The sequence below is a fragment of the Alnus glutinosa genome, chromosome 14 (assembly GCF_958979055.1).
Source record: "Alnus glutinosa chromosome 14, dhAlnGlut1.1, whole genome shotgun sequence".
Lineage (NCBI taxonomy): Eukaryota > Viridiplantae > Streptophyta > Magnoliopsida > Fagales > Betulaceae > Alnus > Alnus glutinosa.
In genome coordinates, this window is record NC_084899.1 from 168001 (window position 1) to 185868 (window position 17868).

The 17868-nt window shown below is 35.5% G+C and overlaps 1 protein-coding gene, 1 long non-coding RNA gene and 1 other non-coding gene across 5 annotated transcripts; 1 reads left to right on the forward strand and 2 right to left on the reverse strand.

Moving 5' to 3' along the window:
- Positions 1-485: 485 nt before the first annotated feature.
- On the reverse strand, positions 486-9061 carry LOC133857198 (suppressor of mec-8 and unc-52 protein homolog 2). 3 transcript variants are annotated; one of them, XM_062292368.1, is made up of 12 exons: positions 8838-9061; positions 6910-7009; positions 5468-5582; positions 4960-5150; positions 4453-4567; positions 3932-3980; positions 3714-3803; positions 2791-2859; positions 2587-2710; positions 1809-2161; positions 1275-1649; positions 486-956 (listed from the first exon to the last, which is right to left on the reverse strand). In XM_062292368.1, exons 3-12 carry the CDS (start codon positions 5512-5514, stop codon positions 678-680), a joined length of 1692 nt encoding a protein of 563 aa, XP_062148352.1. In that variant the 5' UTR covers positions 5515-5582; positions 6910-7009; positions 8838-9061; the 3' UTR covers positions 486-677. The 3 variants fall into 3 exon arrangements, with proteins under 3 accessions (XP_062148352.1, XP_062148351.1, XP_062148353.1); XM_062292367.1 differs by lacking the exon at positions 6910-7009; XM_062292369.1 differs by lacking the exon at positions 6910-7009 and having other exon boundaries at positions 8833-9061.
- Positions 4075-4159, reverse strand: LOC133858200 (small nucleolar RNA R32/R81/Z41). Its single transcript, XR_009898478.1, has one exon. It is a non-coding gene; the product is annotated as a small nucleolar RNA R32/R81/Z41 (small nucleolar RNA).
- Positions 9062-9523: 462 nt separating the features above from the next.
- LOC133858178 (uncharacterized) lies at positions 9524-12571 on the forward strand. Its single transcript, XR_009898462.1, has 2 exons — positions 9524-9879; positions 12375-12571. It is a non-coding gene; the product is annotated as an uncharacterized LOC133858178 (long non-coding RNA).
- Positions 12572-17868: the final 5297 nt, after the last annotated feature.

Here is a 17868-nt window from a genome sequence, read left to right on the forward strand (position 1 = left end):
TCTCCAACTTGCTGTAGGTTTTTTATTTATTTTTTAGTACTATGATTAAAACGGTGTGTTTTCATACAAAATATAAGCAAATTAATAATGCCCAAAAGACTCAAGCGCACGTGCTAGTTACGTGTTACATTTTCTATCCTAACTAACAGCTAAATTTGCCAAAGAGAGAGAAACTCGAAACATTTTGATAATTTGTAGATAATGAACCTAGTTTGGAGGGGTAACTCTAACAAGGGATGAGCGTTTAGGCGGACAGAGTATACTCTATCCTAAAAATATACAAGAAAAGAGCGAGCTTTGGCCGAGAGCCCTTTGTAAAAGTAGAAGCAGCTATTGCCAAGTCATAGCACTGTTGTTCCTGCTCTACGACCGCCTCTCGAACTGTGATTTCCATGTTCAAACAACACTTTCTTTTTTTTTTTAATGTCTTTGTATTCTCAAAATTTGACCATCAAGTTAGATAGAATATTTAGCCGGACTATTCATTACAATGAACATTTCAAATCATAATTTTGACTCTGCCCAAACTCCAAATACTTACAGTATTCTGTCTTATAAACAGATTGAGAATAATTCTAGCAAAGGAACTGGAAAAGCTCAATTGTAACAACAAAACTAAGTGCAATCAATTTCTAAGTACAAAAGAAAACTAGCAACGCAAGATTAACTTCCATATTTCATATTCGAAGCTTCTTTCCAGGTTGTGAATCATCGTCATAATGGTGGCCACCCTCACCATTCATCTCCTTCTCCATTTTCTTTCTAGCAAGTATCTTGTTAATCTGGTGCAGCTCATTATTTAGCTTCTGGTCCCTGTTTTGCTTTCGTGTCTTCCGACCATCTTGCATCTTCACACCAAACTGGAACGCAGCTTTCGGCATGGCTTCTTTCTGCTCATTGTAAGTTGCCCATTCCTCTTCTGTCTCAAAGTCCCACCTATGAAGACGACCCTTTGCCTGTTGAAAAGTGTCTCAACAATGTTATAAGCATGTTTCACTTCTACAAGACCAATAACGTTACGGTAACCATTTCTATAAAAGAATATGGCATAGCAGCACAGAAACATGTAGCTCCTCACAAAGTTCTGGGATGACATTTTTGAGGATAGAAACATATAGATTTGTCAAAGAAAAATCTTTCATTTAATAAGAATATTATACTCCCTGCTATTCAAAACCAATTAAGAGGTAAGTTATTAAAACGAAGCATCAATTATACCTACGATGATATGCAAAACCGAACAAATTTTCTTTTACTTAAGAAAGATCACTTACTCGTCCACCCATATCCATTTTGGACAAGTCATCTTCGTCGTCACTGTCCACAATCTCCCGGTTATACTCTTGATACCCTGGGTAACATTCAGAATAACTCTCAGAAATGAAATTGGGATCCTTTTCTCGAGCATCTTTCTCCCTCAATTGTTGAAGTCTCTGATCATCCCTCTTAAACACAGACCCTAAACCCCGATCCTTCTCTTCTTGAGTCATAAAACGTGGATCCTGTGGAATGCCTGCTTCCACTTCATAAGTCATGTTTGCTTGGAGATATTGTTCAGGGTAAGCCAGCTGTTCAGCATATTGGTAGTCCTGCCACTCACCCTGGTAACCAGCAGCCAATGCTTGTGTTTGCATTGCATCATATCCATTCTGAAACCAAAAGGTAAGTAAATGCAGAGAAAATTAACTTATTAGACAATGGGACAGACACACTCAATTTCAACAAGAAAAATACAAAAACTTGAGGGAAAGTAGGCATAAATTGGAACCTGAGTTTTCTAATTTTTTTTATTACTAGGATAAACTAACCGTTCCTTGCCATTCTTCAGGCAGCCCAGAGGTTTGGACTGGACCATAAGCAGGTTCAGTGAAATAGGAAGGCTTTTCCTTATTTCGAGGAGACTCTTCCATGTCCTCTGAGAGAGGGCTTTGGCTCAAGTCTTTAACCGGAATAGCATAGTCAACACCATCTCCAACAAATATGTCATCCTCTTCTGCTCTAGCAACTGCTGGGCCTTGTTTCTCTCTTGCATCAAGATGATTTTTCCTTGGAGGAGGTGGAGGAAGAAATTCTCTTTCAGTTTGATGCTTGGGCATCCCACCGTTAGGCTTTGATGGCTTATCCTCATCATCATACTCATTGCCAGCTGCCAAAATCTTACCTGTAATAAAAAATGGAGAGAGAGAGAGAGAGACTCAAAGAACTTGGATTACATAGATAAATAAGATAAATGACCCAGAAAGAAGCATGTTTATGATAAAAGATGAAAATTGCACGTGAATACCAAAACAGACAATAGAATCTGATCTCTTTACTCATCACAGAAAATCTTGGGATTCATTATCTCAAATCAGTCAACATGCAACATGCAACATGCCTATATTCAAAACACTTCAATTTGTCTCCAGAAAACTGTGCTAACTCGGAAATGCCCGTTAGAGTAGAGCAGTTAAATGACCATTCTCACATGCAGGATAGAAGCCACATTCTCAGGTGTTCAGGCAAAACATCAAAAAGACGTTTCTTCCAGTACAATGATTTCAAATGAACTGTAATGCCTATCTCCTAGCTGTATGCAGCAATTACCTTTTGCATCTCTCTCCTTTTTCTTCTTCTTGAGAACCTTCCCAGAAGAGCCAAGACGAAGATATGACATAATTTTAGCTATTCGATCCAGCACAGAACCATCAACACTGACAGTAACCATTTCCTGCAAAGTACAAGCCTAAATCAGATAAGTTGCCCTTCATTAAAGGAGAAATTCCAGCAAGGGATCAAGAAAATATAAACCTCAGGTACTGGACAATCAGCCTTACTCCGGTGCAAGGTGGTTGGAATGTCATGAGTGTATCCACCCTCCTGGCATGCAGAAGAGAAATTTATGTCAGGAGATTGAGCTTACAGACTAGTGGTTATCGACAAATACATAAAATGAGAGCTATAACATACCAGACCTTATGTATGACACTTCTATGACCTTATGTATGATACTTATATGACCTTCCTTAAAAGTATTACCACACAATTCTCCAGAAGTTTAATTTAATCATTTATAATTCAACTACTGTTTGGTCCCTTACCTTACATTCTAATGCTTAAGTATTCATGCATATCTCAAATTGGGTGGAGCACCATATGTAATATGACTGTCCAGTAATCCCAAACCAAATGGATTCAAGATCAACCATTTATGGCATGTTGAAAAACCTATGTAGATGCCCAAGCCTCCAAGATGCAGGGAAGCAGCTGAATCCTGCAACTTCTACCTCTAATTTGGGGAATTACGGTAAGGGTTTGATCTAGAAAGGGTTAGGGTCAGTTAGAGTTTGCTAGTGAAAAGTATCAAGAATAAGATTTAGGTTTTAATAGGCTGATATAGGAAGGTTTGCTGATCTCATTTGATCTAATATTTTGATCAATCATAGAGAAGCAGAGAAAGAAAACAGTAGATTAAAAAAGGAAATAAAGGTCCAATGTGACATCATTACTTTGGCTTCTTATAAACAGAATAATCTAAGATCTGTTTGTTAAACTGGATGAGGGGTAGCAAGCTTACAGTACTTTTAAAATAAGTGCCTATGATGCATGGTACGTTGAACTAGCTACACTCTGTAGATGGCATAAGAAAGAAAAAAACAATAGAACTCATATAAGGAAGAACCAATATGGGACTTCCCAACGGGCAAGCATATAGAAGCAACAAATATTCTTACCATGTTAAAAATAAATGCCATTCGACCAGGAAGAAACATCTCATTTGACTTGATAGTAGTCTGGGGTTTGACTATCCATTTATACACCGACTGAAGCACAAATACAAGACATTAGTACAAATGACTTATGCAAAAGCCAGGAGCAATAAACTATTCATTAAATAAACTAAATCTAAAACACGGTTCCATAGCTTTGTATTTGCAAGAAGTCAGCGCACCTTTGCAGTTGCAGTGCGAAATGATAATTGTTGATCTTCCTTAGAGGCTCTGTCAGTAAATAACTAGTATGTGTTGGTGCAAACAATTACAAAGACCAAAATGACATTAACAGAGGACATTTTTTTTTTTTATGAATCCAACAGTAAGAATAAAAAAGAATGTAGCGAGTACATCTTGATCACATGAAGTTAATCATCACCCATCAATTACTTTCATCATGTCCATAAATCAACCGATCAGAATTTGGGAAAATCAGAGCATGAGGGGGGGGGGGGGGGGGGGGGGGGGGGAAGATCACATCTTTTTGACAGTTTCAATAGTTACAATCCTCTAGATAATTAACTCATGAAAAAATATAAGGCTTCAAAAGAAGCCCTTTTTTTTTTTTTTTTTATGAATTCAAAAGAAGCCATTTGTTCACAATATTTAAACCACAAAACAGCCTTCATTTTTCTTTTTTTAGTGTTAAACTAGAAAAATGGATTTACATGTTTTAGACAGATACTTGAAATTCAAATACCTAGACTTTCCATCGGCATCATCTCCACCATCTGGCTTCTTGTCAATCTCGCTTCTTACTTTGTTGAGTAAAGCATAATCCAAACCTTTGACCAAATGTGTGTGCTCCACATCACCTGAACAAGCATTCATACAGCCGAAAATATGATATGTTTAGCAAATCTGCATAAGAAGCTCAAAAATGGTTTGACTTTCCAAGCAACATCAACTGTTATGGTAATTGAAGCACTGTGCACCGTTGTGAAACTGTTATACAAATTGAAAACTGCATGACCATTCTGGTTGATGTTAAAATGTTGCCACTAAACAATAAGTTCACATGTATGTATATATACAAGAAAGATAAAACAATATATATATATAGGAGCCACAATAACATATCAAATAAAAGACAGATAAATTATCGATATTCAAAACCCGAGAGAGGAAGCAGCAAAAATTATGACTTGGTAAGATTTTCTCCTTCGAAACCCAATGGGAAAAACTTCTTTATGATGATAAGACGCACCTCCAAGATACTTGCTCTTCTCTATGGAAAACTTTTGTGCATCAGCTGAGCGGAGATCAACAGGGCCAGGAGGAGCAACAGCATGAAAAGAACCCAATTCCGTGGCTTCATAGTCCGGATTTTGGTCTTCCCTACGCTCTTTCGCACGGTCTCTATATTTTGGTGCTTCCGGTTCTTCAGCTTTCTCCTCCCTGCACAATCCCTATTCTCAGAACCATTATGTACATACATTCATACATATTTATGTGCATACATTCATACATACATATCTGTTTGCATATATCTCAAAAACTAGTAATTCAAATTTCATCAACTTCCTAAGTTAATTAATAAATTAATCTAAAAATGCATTTACCTAAAGCCAAAATCAACTACAACTCCACCAATAAAGCGAGTCTATGACTCGCACACTGAAAGTAGGAACAAAAGGTACAAACTAGCTCTATGAATCACAACAAAAAGAAAAATTACAAATCAGATGAAAGAAGAATGAATCATTTCGACTTACCTACGACGAACAACTTTCTCCTTGTGATGTTTCTTCGATGCAGTCATTTTGATGGCTGATAGGATTCTCGAACCTTTCCTTTGGCTTGGTCCCTACACTTGGTGCAACGCCCCGCCTATATTACAGGGGCGAAAGTGAAAATGATTAAATTTCCACGTGACGCTAATACTATTACCTTATAGTTATATATAAATTAGCGCAGCGGAAAATCACTTGAATAAATTTTTGCTTTTGAATTGACCTTATGATTTTTTTGAATTGACCTTGTGATTTCATCAATAAAAGTTAAAACACACTAGAGCCTCTATCATATTACATAAAGTCATTACAACTTAAACCTTGATGATTATACAAAATCACACAAAAATGCCACACGTAGCATGTATACAACTCTTGTTTCAAGTTAGCACTCCACAAGCTAGGGATACCTGAGTACTTCAATAATAGGCTTCTAAACTTGCATATGGGTCTACACTAATCTCTCAACTTGCATCAAAATCTATGTAATTGTGGGATTGGATTACCACATTTATATAGGCGAATTAATGAGTCCGCGGTCTTAGTAAGTAAAAAAATCATTGTCTTTATTATGAGCCTTTTTTCACATATGATTACAATATCTTTTTTTTTTTTTTGATAAGCACATATGATTACAAATCAACTATGTTATGTTGTATAAAATAATTATTTTCACTTTAAAATCATAGTTGATAAAATAAGCACCGTAGAGTTTGTTTAATACTATATAAAAATTTCTTTATCATTTTTCTGAGCTAAGTCTTTACTACATATAACCTTAGCTATATGCATATACACACATTCCACGTCCCATAACCGTGAAACGTATGCATATGCATACATCTAATGCAAGAAAACAAACATAAAACATTAATAAAATATATAAAACATAACATCAACTCATATACAATGCAAAGCCATAGTCGTATTTCTTTAATTCTCTCACATCGAACTAGGAGCTATTACCCTGCGGCTTATTGGGGCCCGTTCACACCCATTACAGATTAATAATTTAATGGATCCATTCACCCTTAGTAGCATCTTCGGGGTTAGTTCACCCTTAGTAGCATCCTCAGGGTCCGTTCACCCTTTGGTCTACCTTATTAATCTTTTTATTACTTCCTTTACAGTGTTGGGGGCCGTTCACCTGCCTTATTATTACGTTACCAGTGATGGGGCCCGCTCGCTCCCAACCTAGGGTCCGTTCGCCCAATATTAAAGTGTCTTATTATCATTTTATGCAACATGTACGCAATACATATATCATGATCATGATGCATATCATGTTTCATTTCATAAGGCAAAAAAATCAAAAATAAATGATATTATATTTCATAAACTAATCAAGCTCAATTTATAAAACAAATATCATTATTTAAAAATATGTATCAAGTCTCAGTAAGTAGTTATACAGTTATACTTACCTCGTTGGCTCTTTTTGTGGTTTCTCCCTCAAACCAATTATCGTGTACTCTAGATTGGAGGATTATTTCATTCCTAGTCCTCTCATTCCATGTTACATGCCTGCAATTTATCGCTCTGTTAGACGCGGCTAGACTACTAAACCTTAAACTATATTTCATAGACAACCTACTTGCAAGCCCTCACGTAGGATTTCTCGCTTCCCTAAAGACTAACCCGGCACCATTAACCTTCTTTGTGCTAGTAACACATCAAACTGAACTCTTAAAATGTCATCATACTTGAGTAACTTTCCCAAACTCTTATTCAACTTTAACCTTCTGTTATTGAAATTTCATCTCCTATTCATAGGAAGAAATATTATTTATATCGTTAAGCCTCGACTTCCCATCCACCACAACACGTGACTGATCGTAATTATTCTATGTTTACAGAATTTTTTTTTCTTTTATAACAATCCTAGACTTCTTAATTTGGGGCCTAACAGTTTCCTTATTCCTTTGAAGAACCCCAACTCCTAATTCGTATTTTAATATACTTCTAATAAATCTTTAAATTACTTTTACCGCGTTATTAGGCTTGGGTTACATTTCTTATAATCCTTAAATTACCTAGACCTCATTTATTTAAAAAACTAAATCCATTAAATTTAATCTGTTAAAATATTTAACCACTTTTAACGTGTAAATTAATGCCTTAAACATTTCATCACTCTATTAAGTGGATTCAAAACCTATTTAAGTATTTCCATAATATCATGTGGTTATTAATATTACCTGCTAAAGCCTTAAGAGTTATTTTGGGCAATTTAAAATCCTATGACATTCTCACCTTAAAACATCCCAATAAATATTTTATCCTTAATTAGGTAAACATCCGAGTAATTTGGTTATAGAACCCTAATGATTTAATAGATTCATAACTTAATTAGATTAAACTATAATCTCACATTGTAATATATCTAACTATCTACTCCTTATTAGATCTTAAATTTATTCTTTATACTCATTTTTCTCACATTCGTAGTCTATTCTCATTCCCATTTGTTATTATTACTTATTCTTATTAGTTACTATCCTTTCCTTTTAACCATTTCATTTTCATTTATATTCTATTAAACATCACAATAACCTATTATTCATTTATCTGATCACACTTTAAACCCTTAATTATTATGTTCCTAAGCCATTTAGGGTCCGTTTGAGTTTGAAATTTCAAAAGGTACGACGTAAAAATAGGATTTGAAAATGTGCAATTTGAAAAAATAATTTTTAAAAACACAGTTAAGCGTTTGGCAAAATCACGGTTTGGCATTTAAAATCGCAAATTAGTCTTTAAAATTTTGCGATTTCAAAAAAGCATCACTAGGCTGCGATTTGAAAAGGCAATTTTCTACGTTTTCAATTGCAATTTTTTAAAAACGTAATTCCCAAATGATTAATTTTCTATGATTTGATTTAAAATTGCATTTTTTGTCTACGAAATCGCAATCTCAAACGCACTCTTAGACTAGTAACTTATTCCAATAATTTACAACAACAACCTGAGGAACAACAGAACAAAACCTTCCTAAAAATCAAACTCACCAACCGGACACAGCATCACTAGAAAACCCAAAATCTCTTAAATCAACACACACGGCTATAGTGAAAGAGAAGTCCCAAAGAATAAACCCATTCACACACGGCTGGAGCCCCAACAACCAACAATCCACTCCAACATATTGAACACGCAACTAAAATACTGCCAAGAAACGAAACCCACGTCAAGAGAACATCATCCGGCCACCCTCTTAACCGAATAGGAAAAGCCCCAAAATTTCAACCTAAATCAAACCTAAGTGAAATCCTAACAATTTAACATGATTTTCGTAGGTTATTAACAGTGGGTACAACAAAATCAAAAGCAAGAGCTTGAGAATCTACCATACCTGCTTCCTATGGCCCAAACCCCTCTCTTGGCTTCACCCTCCTTTTACTTCTCCTTTCTTCTTTACCATGCAGCTACAAGCGGAGAGTTCCTCTCTCTCTCTCTCTCTCTCTCTCTCTCTCTCTCTCTCGGTGTTGCCGAGCTACAGCAGGGGAACGGGGGATGGAGTGTGTCGAAGAGAGAAAAGGGCGATTGGAGGGGATGAGCGCGAATTCTAAAATAAAGACCGATGCCTCATAAAAAAAATATATAAATAAATAAATACCGATACAATTTTTCAACCTCCCATCACCCGTCCTAAGAAATAGCTTAATTGATTGGGACTACGCCTCATGAAGCGGATGTCACTAGTTCGAATCTTCCATCTCCCTCTTGTGTGAACATGTCAAACAAAAAAAAAAAAAAAAAACCTCCCATCACCCGAACCCCGTCCAACGTGACGTAGTTCCACTTCCCACGATATTTTGGTTGGATGTCAACCCAACGTGTCTTTGGGTTATACACTAATGATACATTTGTTGTATTTTTAACATTTTTTTAAAAAATACTCACATTACACGGGAAATGCTATAGTGTACACTGCAATCCCACCGCAATCTCACCCGTCCTACGTGGACAACATTTTTTCACTTATTTATTTCTTAAATAAGAAACAAACAAAAAATGAAACAAAACCAAATGGGCGGACAAACTGATCAAAAGTAAAACAAAATTCAAAACTCTCTCTCTCTCTCTCTCCCCAACTAGCCGTTCTTCTTTACCGGCGGCGTCTCCATCGGCGAGGACCTTTCCCCCAACTCAACCAGCCACATCTCTCTGATTGCCGTCTCCACCGGCGACGGAACGAAGTTTAAGTTTTCTGATTATTTTTTTTCCTTGTTTTTTTTTACATGAGGCACGATCTTCTTCTTTTCTTTCTTTTTTTTTACATATTTTTTGTTCTGGGTTCGATTTAGTTCGCGGGTGGAAGATGAAAGAGGGTGGCGTTGGGTGATTAAGTTAACCGGCCGTCCAAGCATTTTGACTCTCTGGGCATCAAGAAGGTATTTTTTTTTCTCTGCAAGTGCAAACACTAAATTTTTTTGCTATTGCTTCTGGATGTTGGCCGTTTGCTGGAGGATGTGAAAATGAGAAATCTTTTTGTTGTTCTATTGCTTATGAGTTTTCACAAGTTTTCACTTTCTCTATCTTATTTTGTTTGAATTCCAGTTTTTGTTTATGGGTTTGTCTTAGTTTGCTGAAACTTGATTCATTTGGATTTGATAGATTGAAAAGGTAGTCTATTTTCCGAGTTTTTTTTAAGGGAAATGTAGCGTTGCCTTTGTTAATTGCTCACCAAACCCCATAAAGACATCAAGTCTGTGAATATCATAAAACAAGAGTTTGAAAGATTACCTTTATTTAAGCTAAAATAATGAATGGCTTAGTGAATTACCTTTATGTAAGCTAAAAATAGTCTTGGCAATTCTTGACATGACCCGCAAACCCAACACGAAAATTTTGAGTTTTGGTATAGCATTATTGGGTTCGGGTCATAATCGGTTCAACCCGATTATGACACGGTTACTTTTAAAAAAATAAAAATAGAAAGCTTGATTCGTGAACGAAGAAGTGAGAAGCAAAAGATAAAAGACTAAGAACCCTAGCCGCTGACCCGCACGCCGGCACGCCCTTCATCACTTTCAGTCTCTGTCTCTCTCATTTCTGCGACTCTGCCTTCACTCTTCAGTCTTCAGTTAAACTTGGCCCATCCTCGCCGTAGACGTCGTAGATTTGACGCTTCTGAGGGTCGTTGAGCACGTCATAAGCCTCGGAGATCTGCTTAAACTTGGCCTTCGCCTCCCTTTTGCTCACCGGGTTCTTGTCCGGATGCCACTTCATCGCCAGCCTCTTGTACGCCTTCTTCAGGTCCTCCTCGCTTGCATTCCGGTTCACCTTCAGTATGTTGTAGTAGTTTGTAGTCCACTCCCATCTCTACTTTTCTCCCTTTGATTCTCTCAAACTCTCACAAATCTGCGAGATTGCGAGTGTTCTGATTGTTCACAGTTCGGTGGCTTCAGCGGTTCTGTTCAACCGCCAGCCCTTCACAGTTCAATAATCGTGTTTATTGGTCGTATTCGAGTTACCCGATTATTAATCGGGTTGTGTTCGGGTCACGGGTTCCAACTCGATTAATAATCGGGTCGTGTTCATGTTGAACCCGTTTACATAATCGGGTCGGCCGGGTTGACACGAACCCGGCCCGTGAACCCGAATTGCCAAGCCTAGCTAAAAATATAAAAAGCTTAAGAATGCTTGACATCTAATTATAGGAAGATGTATATGTAAGTGCTCGCACATGTATCACCAATAACAAAATAAATATGATGAAACACCACCCACGTAGAGGAATGTTTCCCTGTAAGATTGACTTGCAATTCCTCACATTTAAAGAAAGTATACAATATCATGAAGAAATAAGATGCCGCTAGAATGGGGGCATGTTAGGAGGATCTCAGTGTTTCAATCACAACACTATTATAATCTTAGCATAATATATCTGACCATTGATCTGACTCCTTTGAGAGAGACTCAAGGATTTTCTTTCATTTGTCGCAATTTACATATATAGCTAATCCCATCATTTATTACAAATTTTGATTGAAGCAATGACTGAAATAGAGATTAAATTTGTTGTGCTAAGATCTTATCTGTTATTCATGTCAATTTCATAGATGTTACCCCTCCTATTGCCTGGTCCAGTTATTTCTTTTATAGACGTAGTTGTTATGTGCTTGGTCTATATATCTTTTGCAACTTTGATAAATTAGGAAAAGGCATTTACAGGTAAATTGTTGCTTCAATGGACCACCTAACTTTGAGCATCATACACTAGGGGAAATAATTTTAAAATTGTCCTGGGTAGAAGAATATATATTACACTCTCCATGTGTCTCCCCTGTCCCTTCTTCCTTTTTCCCGTTTCTGCCCTTTACAGCAATCTTTGTCCTCCACCCTTTCTTGTGAGTTGGGAATTATCTTGTCAATGCCTTTTCTTCTCTTTCTTTTTTTAATCAAATGTGATTTCTTATGATCTTTTTAAGTAAACTTGCAATTAAAATCAAGTTTCTTGCTATTTCCAGTTGGTGATAATTCTTTTGCATTTTTTATTCGTTGTAGAATATCTAGAGTGTCTTATAATTCCGTGGCATTTTCCCCTCCCAATTTATTTTATTTGCTGTTGTTCTTCTTATTTACATTAATGTCATAAGGTAACATTACATCTGCCAGTCACTGCTGGATGCAAATAATTGTGTATACCATTTGAGCACATAACCCGTATCTTTGCCATTCTTGGTTGACCTTTCTGCCAGAGACTAGGAATCAAACCTTTCATTTTTTTTTAAATCCTAATATGACCACAGTAATCATTATCACTTTCATTTTCCTTATATTATATAGAATAAATAACATATTCTTGTTCTTTGTTTTCACAACATTCAAAGGTTGGGTTATGAAACTTTGGTTTGATGTGGTTTTTGTAATTGGCTTTTTACAGGGAATTGTATGATGAGCTGCAAGAGTCACTTTACGAATTCTTGGAAGCAAAGGGATGAGTTGCAAGAGCCACAGCATTCAAAAAATATAATATAGCTTGTCTTTCAAAAAATATAATATAGCTTGTCTTTTTTGTAATTGACTTATGTACCTATACTTTGAGTTATAACTTATCTATTTTAATCTTTTAGCTTAACAGATACATTTTAATTTTACATTGTTGATTATTGATAGAAAATATGATCGGCATACTAGGATAAGCTACCATTTTCAAATTTTATTCAAATTCTTACAGTTTAGAGGTAGTAGGCAATATAAATGAGTACACGACTTATTAAAATTTGATTTTAGAAGGTTAGGTGTGCCATACTCATGAATGGCTTCAAGCTTCAAGGCTTGTTTAGAATTTAGTTTGCAGTGGACTTCAACTACCACCAAGGTCATGCTTACACCTAAATGGTTATAACAAATTGATTAATATGATGGCTTGGTCTAGATGGGATATGATGATCTTTGTTGATATCATGCTTTTTACACATAAGCTAGACAATATGTAATTTAATTAACTTTTTGTAACCATTCGTACCTGTAAATGGCTTCACCTTATATGTAATAGGAGTAAGAGGATGTATAATGCGACTTGACTTTGGATTTTGCACAAGAGGCTGATATGTATTGATCAATACATGTTTACTATTAGCACGGATTTGTTGCTTATTAATTATCAAAAATTTACATATGTGGAAGACTTATCATCAAACTTAAGTTTCATTATAACCTCACCACGCCCATGCAAGCCCCTAACCAAAATGAAAATAGATATTAATTCTCTAAACATACGTTGATTCCATTTTTCCCTTTGTTGTTTTTGTCTATTTGTGGGTTTGTCTGCTTATGATGGAAATTTTAGAAACTTATGTCTAGTGGTTTGAATTGTCAGATTCAATAATAACAAACATTTATGTGCTTGCAAAAGAAAACAAATGTTTTTATAATTTTTTTTTTTAAAAAAAAAAAAAGAAAAAGAAAAAGAAAAAAAAAAGCGTAGCTAGTAGATGTCATTGCACATTGTTCCAATATAGTGGCAACTCAACAAGTTCTAACTAAATCAAAAAATAAGAAGGCAGCATTACAATACAAAAAATAAAAAAAATTACATGACCATGATAGTAAGAATATTTCACAATCACAAAATTACATAACCTGACCATGGTAGAAGTACAAATATAATAACTTTAGAACTATTTAGAGGTCATGATAATGAAATTGATGACATTGATCAAAAAATGAATATTTGAAAGTTCAACACTAGCTTGTATGGGCAAGGTACTTTGATGGTTGAAAATGTTATAGACTTAAAATAAGATGGGTTGCCCATGCACTGCAATCGCTGGGTCGGTTGGAATTATTGCATTGGCCACGACTGTCATCCAAGTAAGTTTTTGGGATGGGTTGTTACTAATATCACAAGCTAATTGCCACAGAAGGTAGAGCAATACTCCTTGGCTCAAAGGAAGAGGAACTACAGACAATATCCATTGTAAATCAACCTGAAAATAAAGCTTTTGTTGCATCAGTTACATGCGTATCTTAAATGAACACTTCAAATTTTCACAAACTCACAAAAAAACATAATTTTTCACAAAAATAAAATAAAATTATAAACATATTGTTGAGTTTGTGCGCATTGTTAGATGAGACAAATTCACCTGTGAACATAGACAAGACACAATGGACAAATCACATCTTGAAAGGGCTATGTGGAAAGCCCATTCAAAATTGTGCTCATATACCAATCTTGATAACTCCCTTGTTGGATCAACGAGCACCCCAACCTAATACACAAATGAGACAACCCAAGGTTTGATTTTTTTTTTTTTTAAAAAAAATGGCATCAAGTAAATCGTTATATTTATCCACAAATTTATGAAAATATTTGAGTACGAACTAAATGACCGTGTTGATCATCAATTATTGAAGGCAGTGGAGTTTGACTTTTGTTCGCTTAATCTTGCTTTGCTTTTGAGGTATACAATTAAAAAATGGTTAGGTTCATGTGTTTCAAACAAAATGCAAGATAAACCTAGGTAAGGCATATATGTGTTTCAAAATTACGGGGAAAAAAAATGAATAAATCTGTTTTTTGCTTCTACTTGTTTTGGCATTGTTGTCGCTTGATGGCTTATTTGTTACTTGTATCTTCTTCGCCGCTTGTTCAACTATTGGCACCAATCTATTAATTAGTGGTCTCCCTTTACGTTTAACCTTAACAGGACTAAGCAAATTATTACTTTGCAACGACGAAGCTTTATTACTTTGAACGACCTCATTACAGCTGGAAGATGCGAGTGAAATGCGACTTAATTTATGGCATTCCTCTTTTAACACATCAACTCCTTTCATCACCGTATTGTAAATGTGCTTGCCTTTTGATCCGAGCGATGCTAATTCATTTAAATTCTTGGACAAATTGTCATATCTTTCATCATCAGAGTTAGCACCAAAATTGTCGTAACTACTCGACAACAATGTGTATGTTCGCTTTAGATCCTTCCTCCATCTTGTAAGACAATATCTTGGTGGCAATGTTGGAACCTTTTTTGACAATAGCACAGAAATGGCATGCCTGCACAAAATACGTCTTGTTTCAAACAATGCACAAGTGCACTTTACTTCTACCTCTTCTTCATTTTCTTCATTGTAGTAAACACAATGTAATACGTCTTTCATGTTTTTATTAACGACACCAATTTCAATCACCTGATAGATAGAAATTGCACATTCATCAGTAAGACAAGAGTTATTACAACCTACAACTTTCATAAACTCCCCCTGAACTTCTTTGAACTTTACAATGGTGTACACATTTTGCAATTTCTCCTCTTAAGGATATGGGGTTAAACATGGAATCATGCGATTAAAATAATTGAAATCAGCTTTTTTCTCATTCTCAACCATTCTCCTCAAAGCATTATCAAATTGGTGGACAAATTCCTTCAATGTAGTCTTTGAGTGCACATAACCATCAAAAAACGCATTCATACTTTCACTCCACTGTGTAGTATTCATTTTAGCCCAAAATGTATCTTTCATATATGTCAGCACCCAAAAAGTCCGCTCATTATATAACCCATTCAGCCATGCATTGTCATGAAGTTTATAAGTCTAAAGTAGATTTTTCCAATTTTCTTCGAATTCATCACAACTTTGAGAATCATAAAAACAAACATTAAAGGCACTCTTAATGCCATTAAATTGAGCATGTGTTGCAAACTTTTCTGGCAGTTTTCTCATAATGTGACATAAACAATATCTATGTCGAGTTTTCTTTGTGAAAACTATAGCAATTGCATTTTTCATTGCCCTATCTTGATTTGTTAAAATTGCACTTGGAGCTTTGCCGTTCATGCACTCTAACCAAGTACTAAACAACCAAACAAATGTTTCAGTATTCTCATTTGATATTAGTGCTGCCCCCAAAAGTATTGACTGATCATGATGATTCACACCTACGAAAGGAGCAAATAGCATGTCATATCTATTGGTCAAGTAAGTCGTGTCAAATGTAATGACATCCCCAAAAAGTTCATACGTTGTCCTACTTCTTGCATCAACCCAAAACACATTTCGCAACCTATAATCATCATCCACATCCATCACATAATAGAACCCATCATTCTGCTTTTGCATTCTACTGAAATAATTCCGAAGTGCTTGAGCACCTCCTTTGCCAAGATGAATCTCTCTTGCCTTTTCAATATAATTCCCACAATCTTTCTCCCCAAAAGTAAGCTGCTCATGCCCCCCTTTTTCAACAACTAAAGAATTAAAATTCTTATTCTTACGTATTCCGGCTCTATCATTTAGCTCAAGCCTTCTTTTCACCGCAGCATCTATATTCTTGTAGTATCTAAAAACCTTGTTTTTCTGGGCTTAAACAATGATTATGCTCTACCACAACATTACTCAAAAACCACTTTCCATCAACACGCAATGTTGCACAAATCCAGGCTTTACACTGCGTTCTAATTATTTTTGGAACTGCCTTTGTACAATCACCTCCGCCTTTTTTTGGTTTGCCTTGGTGAATACATGCAAGGGTTATGTACCTGCGACTTCTATCTTTCCATCATTAATTTCTTAGGTTCTTCAACTTTATCATTCACAGTTATCATCTTGTATTGTGGCTCATTGTCATCCTTATCATCCAAGTCTAAATCACATACAAAAAAAAAAAAAATCAAATCAATAATACAGAGTTCAGATAAATAATACAAAAGTTAAAAGCCTAACCAAATTCAGGTCCATCTTCGTCGGTTGAATTGTTGTCATTTGGAATGTGTACTCAGATATTCAACTTCGCCCTCATTCTCCAGGCGTGAGCTTGAAAATTCCATTTAAGAGAACAAAAGGTGGCCTAGAATTACCAATGCAATAATAATAAGATAATATAATGCCTATATGCCTATAATTCCATTTTGCATTATTTAATTTCAGCATAGTGATTGAATAATTTCAATTTAGGTTTGATATTTATAAAGACAAAACACACAACAGACTTCCCCTTTATATTCCCATTTTACTTTCAACTCCAGCATACACAAAAACATGCATATACACACACACTTAAGACTATATTTGAAAAAGAAATCATTTAGCCAGGAAACACAATTCTCTATATATGGAGTCTCCTGGCTAAATCACTCTAATAGTCCATTGAAGCAACAATTTAACCTTAAATGTGTTTTCCTAATTTATCAAAGTTGCAAAATATATATAGACCAAGCACATAACAACTATGTCCATAAAAGAAATAACTGGACCAGGTAATAAGAGGGGTAACATCTAAGAAATCGACATGAATAACAGATAAGATCTTAGCAAAACAAAACAACAAATTTAATCTGTATTTCAGTCATTGCTTCAATCAAAATTTGTAATAAATGATAGGATTAGCTATATATGTAAATTGCGACAAACCCATAAACAAGAATTGAAATTCAAACAAAATAAGATTGAAAAAGTGAAAACTTGTGAAAGCCCATAAGCAATAGAACGACAAAGAGATTTCTCATTTTCCACATCCTCCAGCAAATGGCCAACATCCAGAAGCAATAGAAGAAAAATTTAGTGTTTGCACTTGTAGAAAAAAAAAAAAAAAAAAAAAACCTTCTTGATGCCCAGAGAGTTTAAATGCTTAGACGACCGGTCAACTTAATCACCCAATGCCACCCTCTTTCATCTTCCACCCACAAACTAAATTGAACCCAGAACAAAGAAAATGTTAAAATAATAATAATAATAAAAGATCGTGCCTTATGTAAAAAAAAAAAAAAATCAGAAAATCTAACCTTCGTTCCGTCGCCGGTGAAGACGGCAATTAGAGAGATGCAACTGGTTGAGTTGGGGGAAAGGTCCTCGCCGATGGAGATGCTGCCAGTAAAGAAGGAATGGCTGGCTGGTGGGGGAGAGAGAGAGAGAGAGAGAGAGAGAGA

Bases quoted from the DNA above. Each gene is read 5' to 3' on its own strand.
- LOC133857198 (XM_062292367.1), bottom strand. From the start codon at position 5,514: ATGACTGCATCGAAGAAACATCACAAGGAGAAAGTTGTTCGTCGTAG. The intron at 2,860-3,713 runs GTAAGAATATTT...TCTGCATGCCAG, and splicing joins TGGCATTTATTTTTAACATG to GAGGGTGGATACACTCATGA. The intron at 2,162-2,586 runs GTAATTGCTGCA...TTTTTATTACAG, and splicing joins AAAGGAGAGAGATGCAAAAG to GTAAGATTTTGGCAGCTGGC.